This window comes from Eucalyptus grandis, chromosome 1 (genome assembly GCF_016545825.1).
Source record: "Eucalyptus grandis isolate ANBG69807.140 chromosome 1, ASM1654582v1, whole genome shotgun sequence".
Lineage (NCBI taxonomy): Eukaryota > Viridiplantae > Streptophyta > Magnoliopsida > Myrtales > Myrtaceae > Eucalyptus > Eucalyptus grandis.
Genome location: NC_052612.1, coordinates 24,170,654 through 24,187,939, shown reverse-complemented (window position 1 = coordinate 24,187,939; position 17,286 = coordinate 24,170,654). Strand labels below are relative to the sequence as shown.

At 37.7% G+C, this 17,286-nt stretch overlaps 2 protein-coding genes across 2 annotated transcripts; one reads left to right on the top strand and one right to left on the bottom strand.

The window, feature by feature from the left end:
- Positions 1–10,944: 10,944 nt before the first annotated feature.
- Positions 10,945–14,697, top strand: LOC104448351 (probable galacturonosyltransferase 12). Its single transcript, XM_010062136.2, is given in 8 exon segments — positions 10,945–11,306; positions 12,331–12,386; positions 12,513–12,585; positions 12,588–12,667; positions 12,834–13,424; positions 13,499–13,685; positions 13,688–13,800; positions 14,134–14,697. Coding segments are annotated over 8 exon segments (1,596 nt in total). The 5' UTR covers positions 10,945–11,095; the 3' UTR covers positions 14,419–14,697.
- A 270-nt stretch (positions 14,698–14,967) lies between these two features.
- Positions 14,968–16,145, bottom strand: LOC120292981. The gene has a single exon (XM_039311657.1). The coding sequence runs from the start codon at positions 16,030–16,032 to the stop codon at positions 15,013–15,015; it is 1,020 nt and encodes a 339-aa protein (XP_039167591.1). The 5' UTR covers positions 16,033–16,145; the 3' UTR covers positions 14,968–15,012.
- Positions 16,146–17,286: the final 1,141 nt, after the last annotated feature.

Genomic DNA, 17,286 nt, shown 5'->3' with positions numbered 1-17,286 from the left:
TTATAGGCTAGAGAGGGGATTAGCAAACCCTAATCAACAGCGTATCAACTGAGCCCTTCCCATTACAAGCTTCAATTAAACATAATTGCTTACACTTTGCTACTCAACTAGACCCTTATTAATAGATGACAAAACCCAATTCAATAAGATCACTATAAGTTTAACGAATATTAGAATATTTATTAACCCAATTATTTAAAATTGAAAATTAATTAATTAATGTAAGCTCATATTATAGAAAATTTCCAACATTCTCCCACTTAAGCTACATTAATTAACTTATTTTATTTTGAAAACGACATTATCGAGTTAATAACTAAAAATTTTGTTTTATGTGGCCACAACTTTAAAAATAATATTCAAATAACAATATCTCAAAACCAATACAATCCTATATAACCTCAATGTAGAACTATGGGGATCAATGTGTTAAGAAGATATCACTACACATGACATTTCATAATCACATATAATAAGCATTATATCTTCATGGATCATGGGCCTAGTAGTGTAGTAAAAAATAATGCCAACATGTGATCAAAATATATATTATTTCTTATTGGTTCTTAATGCAATTTCTCAATGACATGAAATTGCATTAGCGCAATTTCTAAACAACATGAAATTGCATAATTATGTCACAATTCAACATAAGATCTCATAATCGGTGACATCCAGTTATCTTTAAACTAAAATTTGTTTAAAGATACTGTTTCATACTTCTATTTCTCAATCAATAGGAGAAAGAATAACGATAGAATCAATAATAACAATCATTGAAAATAAATGCTTTAATAGACATCATAAAAGCATTATCAATCTGCATATAATTATAATATCCAAAAATATAAATTATTTAGTTCTCACTAACAAAAGAAATCAAAAGAATCTAAAACACCCATATTATTTACATGCTCTTTAAACAAAATGAATGGTAAGCCTTTTGTTAGAGGATCGGATATGGACTCGCTTTTGATATTCTGAATCACAATGTCTCCCTTTTTGACCAAATCCTTAACAATATAATATTTTATCCAATTAACATTTCAATCATGACATTGTTGTTATTTACAACGAAAATATTTTTTTGTCGACATAATGCAATTAGATTAATTATGGGCAATAAGCAATTCAATAAAATTACTCTTTTTGGGCAAAGCGTACAATGCATCATTATTTTCCATAGCATGAAGTTTGTAAAACAACAATAAGGAGAATTACATATAATTGTCAATGACCCATCCCCTTTGGGCAAATAAATCCTTTAAATCATACATCTCCATAATATCAACATAGAGGGGAATTACATATAAATTTCAAAATAGTTATCCCCTTTAGGCAGATAAATATTTTTCAATTATACATCCCATCTTTCAAATATGGGAATTAAACTTCATGCTATTTTCCAAATTAATATAAACAATAACCCCCTTTGGGCGAGTAACTCGTATATATTAATCTTTATCAATAGGGAACTCCAAAAATTTATGCCCAAAATTCATCAAACAATATGAAACACTATACAACATGTGCTTCTAATGATCATATTGCACTTTTTCAAACAACAATTTTTCCCACATTTTTTATTTAAAAAAAATATTATTTTATTATTTCGGACCCTACTCGCGGGCCCTGACCCACGCCCGGCTTGTAGACCCGCAGGAGCCCATGCGGGCCGCTTGGAACTGGTGGGCCACGAATTAAATTGACCCACGGATAAAAAATGTAACAAAAATGGGCTAGGCCCTTTATTTTGGCTCTGGGCTCACGCCCAGAACCTCTCTTCATTAGGCTCATGGGCGTGAGCCCAAAGCCCATTAAAAACATAAACGTTCTGGGCTACGCCCAGAACCTAAAACATTAAAAAAAAAAGCCCATCCATTGGCCCGCCCGGCTGGAGGTCTTCTTCAACCTCCAGCCGGGTCACGAAAAAGCTGCAAACCGGGTCACACGACCTGGTTTCGACCCGAAACTCCAAAATAGCATAGAAACATTAATTTTTTATGAAATTTATCCATGGGTCTTGCATATAACATGAATATAATTAACTAGATTTAATTAAACGAAGAACAAAATGAGTAAATCGTCCACATACAAGCTTCAAAGTTTCGGATCTAAGCCCCATGGCCGAAACTCGGTTTCCTTAAATTTAAGCCCTAAAAACTTACTTTGATACGCTAAAAAATATATATAACAATACACATGCAACGATTTATAACAAACATCAATCAATTGCAAGTAATTTGAAAATTTTAGAATTTTTTTATATATAAACCCTAGAATTTCAAATTTAAAATTCTCTCTCAACGAAATTATGCAAATTATATATGTTTGGAAAGATCTCGACATATAGAACAAAATCCATATGGTTTTAGAATCAATCGAGCAAAAAATCCACACGAAAAAAATAATGCCCATATTCGGCTCAAAGAGGAAAATTTCGAATTTTTCCAAAAAAAAAAAAAGTGGGTTCTACAATCATATATAATAAGCTCGATACCACATGTAGAAAATTATTCACATAATTTAACTTATTAATTAATAAAAATCGACTAGGTCATTCTCATTACGGGCTTCAGTTAAACATAATTGCCTATAATTTGCTGCTCAACTAAGTCCGTTACTAATATATGCCAAAATCCAATTTAATAAGATCACGGGTTTAACAAATATTAAAATATCCATTAATCCAATTATTTAAAATTGAGAATTAATTAATTAATGTAAGCACATATTATAGAAAATTTATAACATTTATGATAGTAGATAAAAACTCGAATCTCTTTATACCGAAATGAACACAATTATATGGTGATTTGAAAGCTCTACAACTCACAAAATGAAGTATTTAACCCAAATTATAGCCAACCTTTTTAAGAATTGGATGTTCTTGCTTTAAAATGAACTTTGACCTCAACTTGAGCCCCAAAATTTGTTAATTATTTTTTTAACTTAAACAAACACAACCATAGGTAAATGGATGGTTTTAAAATTCTAAACCTCACAAAATTAAGGATATGACCGATATGAATTATACAAGTTGTCTGTATCTCATAATGCGTGCTTTACTTAGAGAGTGTGTCTTTTTCCCTCGAAAGAAAGTTTTAATTTTTGCATGTCAAACTTAATACATTTCAATCTCACTCGATGCCCAACATTTGAAGAAACTTTAATCGTACTTTGGTTGAAGCCTTCGCAAAAAAATTGATGAAATCAGGCGTGTTTAAAATTCGACTGTTTCGGATTATACAAAGGTGAAAACTGAAGCAAGTTTGGCAGGAGGCAACGAACCAAGTTATACTAAATGCAGTGGGGTTTGCATTATCCACGATAACACGTAGAAGTTTGTAGTGATCTTACCGAAGGACTCAATGTCGCGCACATGTGCAAACAAAAAAGTACATGCATCTTCTCAATTTGCTTGTATAGATGTGCCATCCCCCGATAAATTACAGGTTTGCGGGTATGAAATGAGTTGATAGTATGAGCCCCTGAAATTGAGAGTTTGTCCGGCCTATTTTATTGTTCGATCCGCTTGTCTCAGCATTAAAACTTTGGACATAAGTGCTTTTGTTCTTTTGGGCTAGCCATCTCTCTTCTAACAGTGTTTCATTTGGTTTAAGCAAGATTATCTTAAAGAATATTAGAGATATATTTAGGATATCCTATGATTCTATAATTCTATATATTATGCTTGATTTTTTCTTATTTGTTATTTTAGATAGTCACTGTGTAAAGCCTATAAATAGGCACATGTACTATTCATTAGTCAATGAACAAAATATTATTTTGCTAGTCATTCACATATTATGTCAAAAATGTTTTTCTTAATGGCAATCTTGTGAAAGAAGTTTATATGGCACACTATACTCATTCATCTAATAAATTGTGTTGATTATGTTAAGTATTGTATGGACTGAAGCAAGCTCCCTGTATATGGTACTCCAAGTTTAGTTTAAGGAAATCACCAAAAAAGTCTTAAACCTTTTGGAATTGTGCCACTTCAGTCCTAAACTCTTTTTTTTTATCAATTAAGTCCTAAATCTTTTACGGTTGTGCTAATTCAATTATTTCGACCAAAATTGGCTAGCCAAAGACTAATGTGATCACGTCGGCACCAGCAAAAAAAATTTAATAATTTTTTTTTTGAATTATTTTATTAATTTTTCTTTTTTTTGTTGACCTTGGAATCACCATACAGGCGGCGACCGGTGGCATAAACCAAGAGGAGCACTAGCGCGAGGGCCCACCTCCCACTGCACTCCACTTTAGTCACGTAATGGGGGTGCGAAGTTTCGAACCCCTCCCCTCCCAGATGAGGGGGCAAGGCGCAAACAAGCGCGCCCACTGCGGGGTGGGTTCTTTTCTTTTCTCTCTCTCTTTTTTATTTTTTATTTCCTCCCTCCTCCTTCCTCCTCCCCCTCTTTCCTCCTTCTTCCTTTGGCTTCGACGACCGGCCGCGAGCTCACCTCTCCCTCGCCCAACGACAGTGAGCAAGCCCTCGCTAGATCCGACGAAGGCTCGCCCCACTAGTGGCTGGGTGAGCTCGCCCTCACCCAACGACGGTGAGGCAAGCTTGTTAGGGAAATCCCTTATGATGTTTTGAAGATGACAAAATAAATCAAAGACTACTAACATGTTTAATGGTTAAGTAATAGACCATGCAGATGATAGAACATGTAAATGATATTATCAAAGTCTGAAGACTGCCAGACTTTAGTGTCAAAGTATGTTCTACATCAGAAGTCTGCTCACTTTGATAAATTCCAGACTGAACGTGAATGATGAACCAGAAGACAGACTCTATGCTGAAGCTGAACTTGATACAGACCTTAAAACTAAATCTGTTCAGAAGCAGAATATATTTAGACTCAGATTGCAAAATCTATCGCATTCAGACTCAGATTGTAAAGTCTATTGCTCTCAGACTTTACATCCAGATTCGTCAGAACGTAACTCAAGCCCAATCATATAACGGCTAGTGATCTGGTTTGGATTCCACATCAAGATTGATTTGATTGATTCAATCTAATTGATTGACAATTGAATATTGAAGATAAGAACTTTCTATACAAAGAAATTTTACTTATGGAAACCAAGATTTCGTTTGTATGGGCGATCGAAATCAATTTGGGATTTTACCTTTATCACTCAACGACTACCAAATCTTCTAGATACAGAGCTGTCCAATGGGTATATTGGAAGACGATCCTCAAGATACTGTCCAACGGGTAGTTTGGAAGTGGAGGAGTATTTAAGGGGATGAAGGACCGATGAGCAAGTAAGAGATAAAGCGATAGAATTTATAATTCCAAAGTCTGAGCGACCTTCGATCATATACTTGTCTCTTGAGAGCTTAAACGTTTGTAATCGTGAGAGAAATACCAAAAGAGTGACTTAGTGAGATAGTGTGATCTACTAAGTGTTTGCACTCGGTTGTAATCTCTTGTTGATTGCATAGTGGAATCTAGCCAAGAAGGCTGTTAGCGTGGGAGAGTGGACGTAGGCTTGGATTAAGCCGAACCACTATAAATCTTGTGTTCTTATTCTCTTCTCTAACTTCTTTGTTTGAAGTTTATTTTATTCCGCATATATTTGCCAAGATTTATCTTAAACACCTATTCACCCCCTCTAGGTGTTCATACTAGCACTCTCAAAGCTCGCCCGACTGCCTCAATCCGGCAATTGGCGAGGGCTAGCCAATCGCCAAAGCCAAAGGAGAGAGAGAGAGAGAGAGAGAGAGAGAGAGAGAGAGAGGTAAAAAAATATGAAAAATTTAATAAAATAATTCGAAAAATTAAATATTATTAAAAAATTGTTTCTAGCGACCACGTCGGCGCCAAAATGCCAATTTTGGTCGAAATGACTAAATGGATATGATTATAAAAAGTTTAAAACTCAATTGACCAAAAAAATAAGTTTATGACTGAATTGATAGAATTACAAAAGATTTATAACTTTTTTGGTAATTCTCCCAGTTTAGTTCAACGATGGAATCTTTGGGCTATAAATCCAATCCTTATGACCATGCTTTATTTGTTCGACACACGCATCGTGGATACATTATGCTGCTCTTATATGTGGATGATATGATTATTACTAGAGATGATCAATACAGCATTACCAAACTCTAACAGCATCTTAGTAATTAGTTTGAAATGAAAAATCTTAGGTGATTATGCTATTTTATAGGCTTGGAGGTTGCGTATGATGCTTCTGGTTATTATCTCTCACAAGCAAAATATACCACTAATCTTATTTCTCAGGGTGGGCTCATTGATGACAAGATTCCTTCTGCTCCCATTGAGTTGAATGCAAAATTTAATGAAAATGATAAAACTCTCCTTCCAAATCCTACACTTTATTGGTAGTTGTTTGGTAGTCCTATATATCTCGAAGTTACATATTCCGACATCTTTTATGCTGTTCACATTATTAGTTAGTACATGACGTGCTTGTACGACTTATTTTGCTATAGTTCTTCAATTTCTTCGCTACGCCAACGGTACATTGTTTCATGGTCTTCATTTTTCTACTCATTTTACCTTGGAGTTGACAACTTATTATGATGTTGATTGGTCTGATGACCCTCACGATTGTCGCTCCACTACAAGCTACTACATCTTTTTCGGCGACTCACTTATCTCATGGCATGGCAAGAAACAGACCACTATTGCTGGCTCTAGTACGAAAGCAGAATATTAAGCTCTTGCTAATACGACATTAGAGTTTTTATGGTTACGGTGGATACTAAAAGATATGGGAGTGCATTATCATATTGGAACAATCATTCATTGTGACAATCGAAGTGCTATACAAATTGCACATAATGATGTTTTTCATGAACATACCAAGCATATTGACATAAACTGTCATTTCATCTAATATCACGTTCTTTGTGACATCATTCGACTTGTCTCTGTTTCATCCGTTGAACAAACTGTTGATGTTTTTGAAAGTGCTAATACAAACACCTAAAGGGGAGTGAATAGGTGCTTGAAAGAAATCTTGACAAATAGATGCGGAATAAAATTAATTTTGAGCAAAGTCTGAATAAGGATTAGAGTCTGATAAATGAGCCACCAGACTTCTGATAAATGTTCAGAATCTGTTATGTGATGAAACGGACTTCTGAAATAACCTATAAGTATACAACAAACTTAAATAAGAAGAGTTAAGGAAAGAGAATGTTGCACACAAAATTTATAGTGATTCAACTTAGATCAAACCTACATCCACTCTCCCACGTTAACAGCCTTTTGGCTGGATTTCACTATGCAACCAATAAGGGATTACAACTTTGAGTGCAAACACTTAGTGGTAGATCACATTATCTCACTAAGTCACTCTTTTGGTATTTCTCTCACGATCACAAACGTTTAAGCTCACCAAAGACAAGTGTATGATCGAAGGTCGCTCGAACTTTGGAATTGTAAATTCTATGCTCCGTCTCTTACTTGTTCATCAGTCCTTGATTTCCTTAAATACTCCTTCACTTCCAAACTAGCCGTTGGACAGTATCTAGAGGATCATCTTCCAATCTATCCATTGGACAGATCTATATCTAAAAGATTTAGTAGCTGTTGAGTAACAAAAGTATGATCCAAAATTGATTATGATCGACCATACAAACAGGATCTTGGTTTCCATAAGTAGAGCTTCTTCATATAGAAAGTTATTGTCTTCAAGATTCAATTGTCAATAAATTAGATTGAGTCAATCAAATCTATCTTGATGTAGAATCTAAACCAGATCACTAGCCATTATATGTTGAGGATTGTGTTGCGTTCTGTCAAGTTGTCTCATTCTAAACATTATCACGTTCTGGACTTGTATCTCATTCTGGATGTAAAGTCTGAGAGTGTTCTGTTGAAAGTAAAGTCTGAGTGTCTTCCGTTTGAAGTAGAGTCTAAGTATCTTCCGTCTAATATAGACTTTACAATCTATACATAAGTCTAAACATATTCTGTTTCTGAACATATTTAGCCTTAAGGTCTGAACATAATCTGAATAAATTTAGCTTCAACATAGAGTCTGTCTTCTGGTTTTTTCAAGTATAGACTTCAACAATATCCTTTATATGTTTTATCATCTGCATAGTCTATTACTCAACCATTAAACATGCTAGTAGCTTTTGATTTATTTTGTCATCTTCAAAACATCATAAGAGATTTCCCTAACAGTTTTCACCAAAAGGCATTCACCCAGGTATTTTCTACAATTATTTTTCAAACTCAAATTGACTTCTTTCAAATCACTTAAGTTTGAGGGGGATATTAGAAATAAATTTAAGTTATTCTGTGATTTTGTATTCTCCTTGATTTATTCTTATATGTTACCTTATATAGTCATTATGTAAACCATATAGATAGGTACGCGATACTATTCATTAGTCAATGAATAGAATATTATTTTGCTCTTCATTCACATTTCTCAACTAAGAAGTTGAAATCTCTCGAGAACCTGAGCTTTTCCCATTCGAGGACAAAACTCGAGTGGCTGACTTCTCAGCCTCTCGGCCATTTGACTATTGGCTAATGCCAAAAAGATGTAAAAACCCTCGAATAAGAGTCTATTCTACTAATCAAAACAATGATCTTTCGAGGCCTTCTTCATCTTCAAAATCAAAACCTTTAAATATAAGTATTGTCACGCGCAAATGATTGACGCATTGTTAGCTCTGACTCTGCTTCGGTGAGCGGTAGCAGCGCCTTACCTTCTTTAGTCAAGTTGACTTGATTCCCGTCGGGAAAACCCGCCTTTTGAAGAAGAATAAATGGGGTTATGCTGGGTTGGGCTGATTTTGCGGATAATGAGATATCCCCTCTTTAACACAATAAAATTGCGGGGTAAAGGCGATTAGTGACGATTTCCATTCCACCAATGAAAAGAAAATCGAAGTATGGCTGAAACTTAGGCATAACCACAGAGAAGAGACTTCTTTCTAACATTATCAGGAAGTGAAGTTTTCTCCGGCGACTATGGCAAAGCATCCGAAACATAATTGCACACATGAGCATGCACAAGCCACAAAATGGCCAAAGACAAGTGAATGTGCCAAATATGCAATAAACGCTAGAAGGGTTTTAGTCGAGTCTATTGAGATTCAATATTGAAATTGCATTCCATGAAGCTTAGTCATGAGTCTAGCCTTAGTGAAACTAATACTTCTGGGACTACCTTCCTGGATCTTCCATAATCCACTTGTGCCTTTGAGTAGATTGCAATAAACTTGTCTTGATGCTACCAGATCATAGGAGCATTTGATGTCTCACAAGGTCTTACCCTTGTCATATTATATCTTCATTTGTTTCGTGAAAAATGAATAATTTAAAAGGTATTTGCATTAAAATAATTGCTTATGTTGTTTGAAGTAATTAGACAATGGAAACCGACAATAATTGATGTTTAAACATGTTCGTTGACAATGAAAAAAATTTCGTTTATACATTTTTTAAGTGATATGAGGGATTATTTTTAAGAAAAAGATTTTAAATCATTCATTTTTCGCAAAATAAACGCACTTTATAACCGTACACATTCGGCAGGGACTGATTATCATCTCCAGTCTTCATGAACCGGGGCCCCAATTTGCTGATGTTTGTATTGGGCCTTGGCCAATCTGACAACCCACATGCCGAATTGACCATCTGCAGATACTGAAAACGATGACTTCTAGCTCAACATAGCCTCGCAAAAGAGACAAGGGAAAAGGCAAATGACCGTTTACTTATCCTTTGAGCAGGAAAGTAGGAATTATACAGAAGAAAGAAGTTCCACTAAACTATTAGCATAGGAAAGAATATAACTGAGGGAAATTAAAAAGAAAAAGACACGCATTGATCCGTAAATCATATTATATCATAAATTCTTCTTTTTTTCCCAAAGGATAGGGACATTCTATATTTCGTTCTTTCCACTCCAATGTTCTTGAGCAAAAAAAAAAAAAAAATCATTTGGCCATGACTCCGTCAAGAACATTAGCTCCGACAACGTGAAAGACTTATGTAAATGGCAACTTGATATGACATAAGAAAAGGTTAAATATTCGACCTATAATAAAACTTGCGGAAGTCGAAGTCCCCCCACCTAACAAGTAGGAAGGAAAACGTGTCATTCTTTTTTAAAAAGGAATTGAGTTTGTTAGACCATTTCCTTTGCCCAGCAAAAGAAGCTAGCGGGAGGAATGGGACCTTTCCCTTTAATTAATTCCTTATTTTAGGTTTGATAAGAGCGGCGACCCTGCTCATTCTCATTCTCATTCCAACAACCGGAAGCAAAGAGGACAGAGAGGGGTCACTGTCGAATCAGAAACCCTGTTCCGTCAAAGTCCAAGGGGTTCGTGTATGCTTCAAAAAGTCCTCATCTGGAGGCAAAGCTAAGTAAACACCAGACATCAGACAATGCTCTCTCATCTTACTTTTCCATCAACTTCCCTCCTTCAACCCCAAGCCAGACCTCCCCTCCCCAACAAAAATAAAAAATAAAATAAATAAAATAAAAAACAACACCCACATGGATAATACCTTGTGTTGTCACAATCGCAGCACATAACTCGTGTAGAGCTCGTGTATATTATATGGTAAATGAACACGGTACATATGACAGACACTTGAGACATAAGAACGAATCATTCCCTTTTAGAAGTCGCGATGGTCAAATTCCTGTTGTTAAATCGATCCTATCATTGAGAGAGGGCGTGTCAATCTAACTCTTCTGCCACGATTGAGTTGATCCACCGCATTGGTCGCGAAATCGATGGATCAATAGTCCTGGCTTCTCAAGTCCCATGTCACTTTCCCTTCAACAACAACCCCACCCTCCCCATGTGTAAAATAAACAAAAACACAGAGAACTAGGAACATCTGTTTCTATTACCCCAACTTCTAAGCAAGTTTTGGTGACTGAAAGCTACCTCAAACCCCCATCAAAACCCCTGAACTTTTTGCCTGCATGGCACTCCTTTGCCAACACCATTCTCGTTTTGGCCTTTCTTGCCAAACGATTCAGAGAATACACGGAGGGGAGCAGAAACTGGGTGTCCCTTCTGCTTATAGTGGTAACTTATCTTTTTCGTTTGGGCTGAATAAAAGGGATGCAGCTTCATATCTCGCCCAGTTTGCGACACGTGACCGTGCTCCCAGGCAAAGGAGTGAGAGAGTTCATCAATGTCAAGGTCGGGTCGAGACGGTTCTCATACCGCATGCTGTTTTATATGCTGCTGCTCTTCACGTTTCTTCTGCGAGTCATCTTTGTAATGACGGCGGTGGATGGCTTCGATGGGGAAAGGAAGTGCTCCTCTATAGGTGAGCCCTACTTAGTCATAGTTTCTAGCCTAAAGTTTGAAGTTCCTTTTGAAACTAATGAATCAATGCTAGAACTATATGTCTGCCTGTGAAGAAATGCGGTCTGGCCAAGAATGTTAATGAGTTCTCAGAAGCATCTTTCTCTGTTCAGGAAGCCAAAAAGGATAAAGCTACATAAACATTTCCAGAATAAAATGCAGAACTTATTGCGGATATGTTTGTTTTACGTAGTTTTGCTGACATCAAAATCAAAATGTTCCAAAATTAAGAAAATCTTTCATGAGTTTGTTGTGCAAAGAATAGTATAGGATCTGGTCGTTCTATGAACCTCATTTCGGTTGTCAGGTATATTAAATCAGGACAAAATAACACCCTCCAGATTAGAAAGCAGATGGAAACAAAGGGATTCATTCATTTTTACCAAAGATGTCATGAGAGTACTTTCAAGTTAATTAATCATAACAGAGTTCTGACAACTAGGACTTCGAGTATGTGATGATCCTTTAATAGGTCATATCATAAAAGCATCAAGACATCACGGTACTTTTTCACTGAGTTGAACAAAAATTTATTTAGTGTCTAATTATGTGAATCTTCTGGTTAAAATAGTTATCCTCCATTCATTTGGTATCTGATATTGGGGCCGACTTCTCTCAACCATTAAGTCGGTTTGATGTAGTCTATAACCATCTATAATGCACTTGGTCCCCAGGACACACTTATACCATAGAATTTGCCTGAGGGATTAGCCCAAAAAAATTCATTATCATACTCAAATTATGCAGTACCAACAGTAGAGATGATTCCATTTAGGTAATAGATCAGAGAAGCCAATAGTTTTCCAAAGGCTTACATACAATCTGTCTCGACATGGACAAAAAATCCAATCCTCAGCTTTATCTAAAGCAGGTTATAAGTTATCACTGCAACCACATGAACACGAGCAATTCTGAAAAGTTTTATCGTTAAATACCTTACTCAGATATTCTACGTGATTATTCAGTGATTACCTCTATGGTGGCAGGTTGCCTCGGGAAGAAACTAGGACCTAAAATTTTGCATCGAAGGCTTGAACCAGCAGTAATCTCTTCTCAAACATCTTCATTGCTCAATAAATCTTGTTCGACATTTACAGTTCAAAGCTTAGGAAGGAAAATAATAACTCTCTTGCCGCTGCCAAGATATAACTCTCACACCATTTTACAGGTTCCAGAAGTAATATACCAGATCTTAGACAAACCCGTTTCAGAAGATGAACTTAAAGGAAAATCAGAAATTCCCAAACATTGGAAGACTTTGTCACTGAGATGAAGGAAAGCAGATCAGATGCCAAAGCCTTTGCTCTCCGGCTTCGAGAAATGGTACCAACCCAATCTCTGTTCCCCATGATCAGTAATCCCTAGATGCATATTTAATCTTGATAGTTGTTCTTATTTCATCAATTGTGTAAATTTACCCCGTCAACTGAACATCATGTCCCTGTTGCATTTTTGGAGCTTTAGCTGATTAGAAAGTTTTACGCTTCAGGTTACTCTTCTTGAGCAAAGGACCCGAACAGCTAAAATCCAAGAATATCTGTATCGGCACGTGGCATCTAGCAGCATACCAAAACAGCTTTACTGTCTTACCTTGAAACTTGCCAATGAACACTCGACAAATGCTGCTGCCAGATTGCAGCTTCCATCAGCTGAGTTTGTCCCAGCTCTCGTGGACAACTCGTATTTTCACTTTGTCTTAGCTTCAGACAATGTTTTAGCTGCTTCAGTGGTTGCAGCATCGCTTGTCCACAATTCACTCCATCCCGAAAGGGTTGTCCTCCACATTATAACAGAAAAGAAGACTTATTCTCCAATGCAAGCGTGGTTCTCCTTGCACCCTCTATCTCCAGCCATAATCGAGGTCAAGGCACTCCACCACTTTGACTGGTTTGCCAAGGGAAAAGTGCCTGTGTTGGAAGCCATGGAGAAAGATCAGCGTGTTAGGTCACAGTTTAGAGGAGGGTCGTCAGCCATTACAGCTAATAACAGTGAGAAGCCTTATGTGGTTGCAGCAAAGCTTCAAGCACTGAGTCCTAAATACAATTCCATGATGAATCACATAAGAATACATCTACCTGAGGTATGAAGACCACAAGTCTTGGTTATTTCTTCTGTATGATGCAAATAATTCTTAATTCTACTTGTTCTTTGCAGCTATTTCCAAGTCTAAATAAGGTAGTTTTCCTGGACGATGACATTGTGATCCAAACCGATCTTTCCCCTCTTTGGGATATCGATATGAATGGGAAGGTCAACGGAGCTGTTCAAACATGTAAAGGGGAGGATAAGTTCGTGATGTCAAAACGATTAAAGAGCTATTTGAACTTCTCCCATCCTCTCATTAGGAGCACTTTGATCCTAACGAATGTGCATGGGCTTATGGCATGAACATTTTCGATCTAGAGGCTTGGAGAAAGAGTAATATAAGTCTTACTTACTATCACTGGCTTGAACAGGTAAGCACCTCAATATCTAGAATATAATCAGTGCTATGCTTGTGTGGTTTAACCGATCTACAGCAAATTGAATATGGACAGGCACACTGTTCGCATTTAATACCTTGCTTACTACATCAGATACATGATAATGACAGTTTGTAATGAAGGAGGGGATAATAGATGTTCTTGGACGTTTCTGTATAACAAAGTGAAAGTATAATGCAGATGTCTCTGCAACTCATAGTGCCTTCAATTTTCCCATGCTCTCTTCTGATAATAACCTGAAAATATAATGCAAAATCTCTGCAACTCGTACTGACTTCAATGTTCTTATGCTCTCTTCTGGTGCAGAACTTGAAATCCGATCTAAGCTTGTGGCAGCTAGGAACATTACCTCCCGGTCTAATAGCATTCCATGGTCATGTTCACATAATCGATCCCTTTTGGCACATGTTGGGGCTTGGATACCAGGAAAACATAAGTTTTGCAGACCCTAAGGATGCAGGAGTCATCCATTTCAATGGCAGAGCAAAACCCTGGCTAGACATAGCCTTTCCGAAACTTCGGCCACTGTGGGCCAAGTACATCGATTTTTCTGATAAGTTAATCAAGAGCTGCCATATTAGAGCTTCTTAGAATGCAACCGGGGAAGCTGCCTCACCATGTGGAACATAAGAGCTATTGCATCTGTACATGTCGAGAGAAACAGAAGGGAAAGTCCACAAATTTAGCAACTACAACTGAGGGTGCATACGAAAGAACAGCTACATCATCTTGCAAATTTTGGAATCTCTCTTATGCATTGTTATTTACTATGTTCTCTCTCTTAGGGGTTTCAATTACAAGATATCTTCAAATAAGATTCCCTCCAAGCATAGTCTTCATGGGAATAGTCCACAGTGACTACAAAGAAAATCTTCCCTCTTTGTATAACCTGCTCGCATAAACCCGAGTACATCACATTTAAATTAAGAAGATAATAAGCAATGCATTATCAGAAAAGTGTAGGGCAGACATTTCACTGCTTCGGAGGCTTTAGAATGAAATTATTCTCAGATAACCAGCCAGGCAACAAATAAGAAATCAGACATGCTTTAATTGGTCCAGACTTCTTGTTAGGAGCAGTCATCTGATAAGATGCAGCCAGAATTCTACAGTCAGTCAAGAGTTTGAGGCATAGTATGTAAAAACCAAAAATTAAACTCAATACTTTTTGCTACAAAAGAAATGCTACTTTCTCCCAGTTACATTGGATACGAGCTCCCTCAAGAACTTTGCAGACTTGGTAATGGGCGAATTGATGGCCATCAAATTATACAACACGGTTTCGACCTCACCAATGGATGGCCGAGAGTTGAACCTCGAGACCACCTTCAAACTCCCTCCTTCTTCTTCGTCGACAAGAACAGCCCATCTCTCCCCACTGACCACCCCATCTCTAACGCACTTAAAGATCACTCCTTGCCTCTTACTCAAAATCCCCTTAACTTCCAAGCCCATGAAGGAATAAATTACCTCAAATGATCCCACAAAACCCCTGAGCTCACCAAAATTCTCCTCTTCATCAAATGCCCATTTGGGATTAAACAGTACAACCGGCTTCGGGTACACTATCTCAGCCAATTCTTTCACCACATTCAACTGCGAAGACCCTGGAGCTAAAACGACCACCACATCACCAGAACTGAAGATCCGGACATCATCATCCTCCGTAACTGACGACACGTCTGTATGCTCCACCTGACTTGATGAACTCGATCTAAAGCCTTTGGCAGAAGACTGTTTGTCAGGCCACAGGAACAGAATCTTGACAGGGGAGCCTTTTCTTTTCACGGGCAAGTCTCGGAACACGTCGGAAACGAGCTGGGACAGCGATTCGGGCGAGTCGTCGACAACCGGGATCTCGACCCTGAACCTGGGTTGCTTCAGTTTCTTGAGCTTGCCGGCGAGCTTGGGGTTGTTGAGAGGCTTCTCTAAGGTGGTGGAGAGGCAAGTCCTGGCTTGCTTGATAGCTTCTTCTCTTGAGGCTGGTGGGTTGGGAGAAGATAGAGAGGCTTGAGCAGAGAGTTTGCTGGTCCAGGGTCTCTGAGGAAGCGTTTGAGGAAGTAGAGCGATACGGCGAATGGGTTCGTGCAGGGGAAGTTGGAGGGATGAGGAAGAGATTTTCTGGGGCAACAATCTTGTTGTTGGTGGACTAGGATTCGTGTGTCTGTTGGTGTGTACATGAGTTTTGAAGAGAGGGGAAGCCATTTGAGCTCACTTGAGAAAGAGCAAAGCCTGGAGTGCAGCAGAGCAGAGAACAGTAGCTTCATGCATGATGCGGATAAGGTTTCATTTTATGGCTGGTCATACGCCCCACGATTTTCCAGTTTAATAAAAGGAAGAGAACATTGCCTGAGGTGAAGTACTGCTCTCGGACGGTTGCATTTTCGAAGTAAATTCTTATGGCTTTTAAATCTCACTTACTACTTTTGCTAATGTCTCCGTGGCACATATTTTATAACAGTTTCATCTGTTGCAGAATTTTCATAAGCCAATTAAAATCAATGTGAAATCCCACACACCAAACGACACGTGCGATTGATAGGATCTTTGAGTAGACCAAGATCCAGACAAATATTTCATCTCTAAGAGGGAATATTATATGACAAAATTTCTCTATCAGAGATCAATACAACAACTTCGGAATAAATGATTTGATAGGAATTTCCTTTCAAAGACATTCTGGAAAAATGGACTGGAGACCTTCTGCCAAACTGAATAGTTTACAAAGCACGATGAGTTTATGGTTTACGAGAAACTTGAAGTTCACTTAATACAATTGACAGAATTGGCATCAGAACTTGTTACAATTAACATGTGAAGACTGAAGACTAGCATTATCAGTCTGAAGTTCGTACTGTCATCAAGCGCTTAAATTGCCAAGAAAGACTTGAGGAAGAACTAACAGCATCAGTAATGACAAACTCAATACAATTCGGCAGCCAACTAAACAACGGGTGGCTGGAGAACATGATCCTGTGAGGTATCCCCTGCAGCAAGAGGCATGAACTGCCACATTGCATCCAGTGAAAGGTACCAACTTGCTCCCAGGAGTTTGGCCTTGATGAGCGAAGGTGGTGGGAATTGCCGGAGGTGGAGGCAAAAATGGTTGGGCATTCATGGCTTTCACTCGCTGATCCAACTTTTCCTTCTTGTCTTCACCCATTGCTTCTCATCACGAAGCTCACTCTTCTCACCCTGCTCATGAAAATGCACCTGTTGAAACCACTGTTCTCCCAGTAGTCATATCATACGTTAGGGAATCAAGTTCATTACCGACAAAGTGATAAATAGGAGGAAAGAACTTGATAATTGTCGAAAACTTTAACTCTCGAACAGTCGTTGATTCACTTTCAACTTTCAGGCTTCACCCCACAACTGAGCTTACCATATGAACCGCATCGACTAATATCCCGACTCTTATCAATTTTGGGAGGCCTTCCTGTCTCCAGGAGAGATCCC